The sequence below is a fragment of the Etheostoma cragini genome, chromosome 10 (genome assembly GCF_013103735.1).
Source record: "Etheostoma cragini isolate CJK2018 chromosome 10, CSU_Ecrag_1.0, whole genome shotgun sequence".
Taxonomy (NCBI): Eukaryota; Metazoa; Chordata; class Actinopteri; order Perciformes; family Percidae; genus Etheostoma; species Etheostoma cragini.
The window spans coordinates 15,674,222-15,677,214 of record NC_048416.1 but is presented as its reverse complement, the minus strand read 5'-3'; the positions used below and the strand labels follow the sequence as shown (position 1 = coordinate 15,677,214).

At 40.4% G+C, this 2,993-nt stretch overlaps 3 protein-coding genes across 9 annotated transcripts in view; 2 read left to right on the top strand and 1 right to left on the bottom strand.

Moving 5' to 3' along the window:
- The window catches only part of LOC117951263 (protocadherin beta-16-like), a 122,438-nt gene that overhangs the window by 106,201 nt on the left and 13,244 nt on the right, over window positions 1-2,993 (bottom strand). The gene's annotated exons all lie outside the window — the stretch shown is intronic.
- The window catches only part of LOC117951266 (protocadherin beta-16-like), a 65,950-nt gene that overhangs the window by 57,635 nt on the left and 5,322 nt on the right, over window positions 1-2,993 (top strand). For 3 of the 4 annotated variants that reach the window (XM_034882899.1, XM_034882896.1, XM_034882898.1), the window contains one exon: window positions 25-68. In XM_034882899.1, the coding sequence (XP_034738790.1) occupies window positions 25-68 (44 nt within the window). The remainder of the gene's footprint in view (window positions 1-24; window positions 69-2,993) is intronic. The other variant, XM_034882897.1, reaches the window with a different exon arrangement.
- LOC117952253 (protocadherin beta-16-like) lies at window positions 870-2,989 on the top strand (the record flags this gene model as incomplete). Its single annotated transcript, XM_034884403.1, has 1 exon — window positions 870-2,989. A coding segment is annotated over exon 1 (1,848 nt), but the record flags the coding sequence as incomplete, so codon positions are not given.

Sequence of the window (2,993 nt, the reverse complement as noted above, 5' to 3'; positions counted from 1 at the left end):
CGTGTACAATTACGAGGTGTGCAGGACGACTGACTCCAGAAAGAGTGACTGTAAGTTCGGCAGAGCTGGTAGTCAGAATGTGCTGATAATGGACCCCAGTTCTACAGGGACGATGCAACGGATACAGAGTGAAAAGAACATCCTGGATGAACCAGACTCTCCTCTAGAGGTTAGAAACATTGTTTTACATTGAATTTTACATAACTGCTACACATCAGAAAACTTCTAGAAAAGTGACACCAGATGTACAGTATATAAAATGTACATACGTTTCTTTTTAGTAGCCAATATTGCGTGGATAATTTGTGGTTTATTATAACTGATAATATTTAAATTCGTTCTGTATCTCGTATGATTTAAATTGGATTTTGGATGGGATAGGCACTTTAATTCTTGTCTAATTTAAGAGCATTCGAATTGGTTTTGTTGCGTTAAAAAAAAAACTATTTGCGTGATATTCGTACTCATTATCTCAGTCTGTTAAGGATCGCCATTGACATGTTACTCATTAGTAATTATTTCAGATTGTTTATCTTGAAAGATTATTCTTTTTTGTCGCCTGTTGTTGCTGTTAATTTTACCACTATCACAACATCGCCAAACGATAAAACCTAGTCTATTAAGACCCATCGTCATTCTTTGTGTGTAACTGGAAAAATGGTTCTCCAGAAAGAAGATTAGGCTTATATTTAATAAGTGTTTGAACCACCCTCCTGAAGGCTTAATGCACTGCTGTCTGATTTAGGTCGGTGTACCTTTACTTTTAAATTCATTTTCTCAACATTTGTTTAAAGGCTAAGTGTTGATGTTAAAATAGCTGACATGTACCTCGTCTCACTGCGCTTTAATACGTTTTAATTTGCATACATTTTTGTAATACATTGAATTGAACTCTTAGGGCCGCTATTGGCCAATCTCTGATAATTGTGCAGGTTTCAGCAGTACCTCCCCCATCGTCTTTTCTTTTCTTAAATCCGAGGAAACAGACACGCAGTCCGAATATTAGAGGGTAAGAGAGCAGTCATCGTCGACGCGGAGAGCTGCAGTTTACTGTAATTCGTTAATTTCTTCAAATTGTTGTTTATACCGAGGAAATCGATCGGATTTTATTTCCAACGGAAAAAAACGGGATTCATGTTGCATGGAAATGCCAGACAGAACAATGAGGCGGCAAGTGTTGTTGTTTATCTCAATCCTTTCTCTCACATCGGTGCTCTGTCAGGTCAGCTACTCCATTCCTGAAGAATTGGCAAAAGGCTCATTAATCGGTAACATTGCTCAGGATTTAGGTTTAGACAGAAAAAGACTAACGTTAGGCAAAGCTCGGATTTTTACAGGAGACAGCGCAGAGTACATTGAGCTGAACAGAGAACGAGGAGTCCTCCTTATCAAGGAGAAAATAGACAGAGAGACACTATGTGGACAGACGACGCCCTGTGCTTTGCATTTCCAGGTTATTTTAGAAAGTCCAATGGAATATTACACTGTTGCAGTCGAAATCACAGATATAAATGATAACACCCCAATATTTGAAAAATCTGACATGGTTTTTAAAATAAGTGAATCTGCTGTAATAGGATCAAAATTCTTGTTAGAGAGAGCAATAGATCCCGATGTTGGCACGAATAGTCTACAGAGTTATTTTCTGACCAAAACCGAAAATTTTGTTCTGAAATTGAAAGATCAGCCCGATGGAGAAAAAATAGTTGAAATGATTTTACAAAAGTCACTTGATAGAGAAAAACAGGAGGAGATATTTCTAGTGTTAGCTGCGGTTGATGGAGGGAAACCAAGCCTATCTGGTACGGCACAGATACATGTCACAGTGCTTGATGCCAATGACAATGCACCTGTTTTTAAAAAGAGCGATTATAGAGCTACAATACCTGAGAACGCCCCTAAAGGTACAGTTATAACCAAGGTCAGTGCTTCAGATGCTGATAAAGGGCCAAATTCCAAGGTTACGTATTCAATATCCAACACAGCTGCAGATGTACGAGGCATGTTTGAAATTAATGAATTAAACGGGGATTTGATTTCAAAAAGTAATGTAGATTATGAAAAGGGACGCTACTATCAAATACACGTGCAAGCAAGTGATGAAGGGGGGCTGACAGATTCATGTAAGATTACGGTTGAAGTAATAGACATGAATGATAACAAGCCAATCATTAATATAATGTCACAGACTAATGTAGTTTCCGAAGATTCTAAACCATCAACAGTTGTGACTATGGTAAATGTTCAGGACCTAGATTCCGGAGATAATGGCAAGGTTCACTGCGCAATAAATGAACATATTCCTGTTACGTTGAAGCCAACGTCAAATATGTTTTTTAATCTAGTTATAGACAGTGATTTAGACAGAGAGACAGCCTCTGAGTACAATATAACTGTGACCTGCTCTGATGAGGGAGTGCCCTCCCTCTCCAGCAGCGTCACTCTCACCTTACAGATCTCTGATGTGAATGATAATGCGCCTGTCTTTGAGAGGAGCTCATATGAGGCCTACATTGTAGAAAACAACACACCAGGCCTCTCTATATTCACAGTGAAAGCCAGAGACGCTGACTGGAACCAGAATGCCCGTGTTTCTTACATACTGGAGGACTCCTCTGTTAACGGAGTGCCGGTCTCCTCATATGTGTCCGTTAGTGCTGATAGTGGAGTCATCCATGCAGTGCGCTCTTTTGACTATGAGCAAATCAAAGACTTCCACTTCCGCGTCAAAGCACAGGATGGAGGCTCTCCTCCACTCAGTAGCAATGTGACTGTGAAAATACTGATCCAGGACCAGAACGACAACCCTCCTCAGGTTCTGTACCCAGTCCAGACTGGTGGCTCTCTGGTGGCTGAAATGGTTCCTCGTTTAGCAGATGTGGGCTATCTGGTCACTAAAGTGGTGGCTGTTGATTTGGACTCTGGACAGAATGCCTGGCTCTCCTATAAACTGCAGAAAGCCACAGACAGGGCGCTGTTTGAAGTGGGCTTAC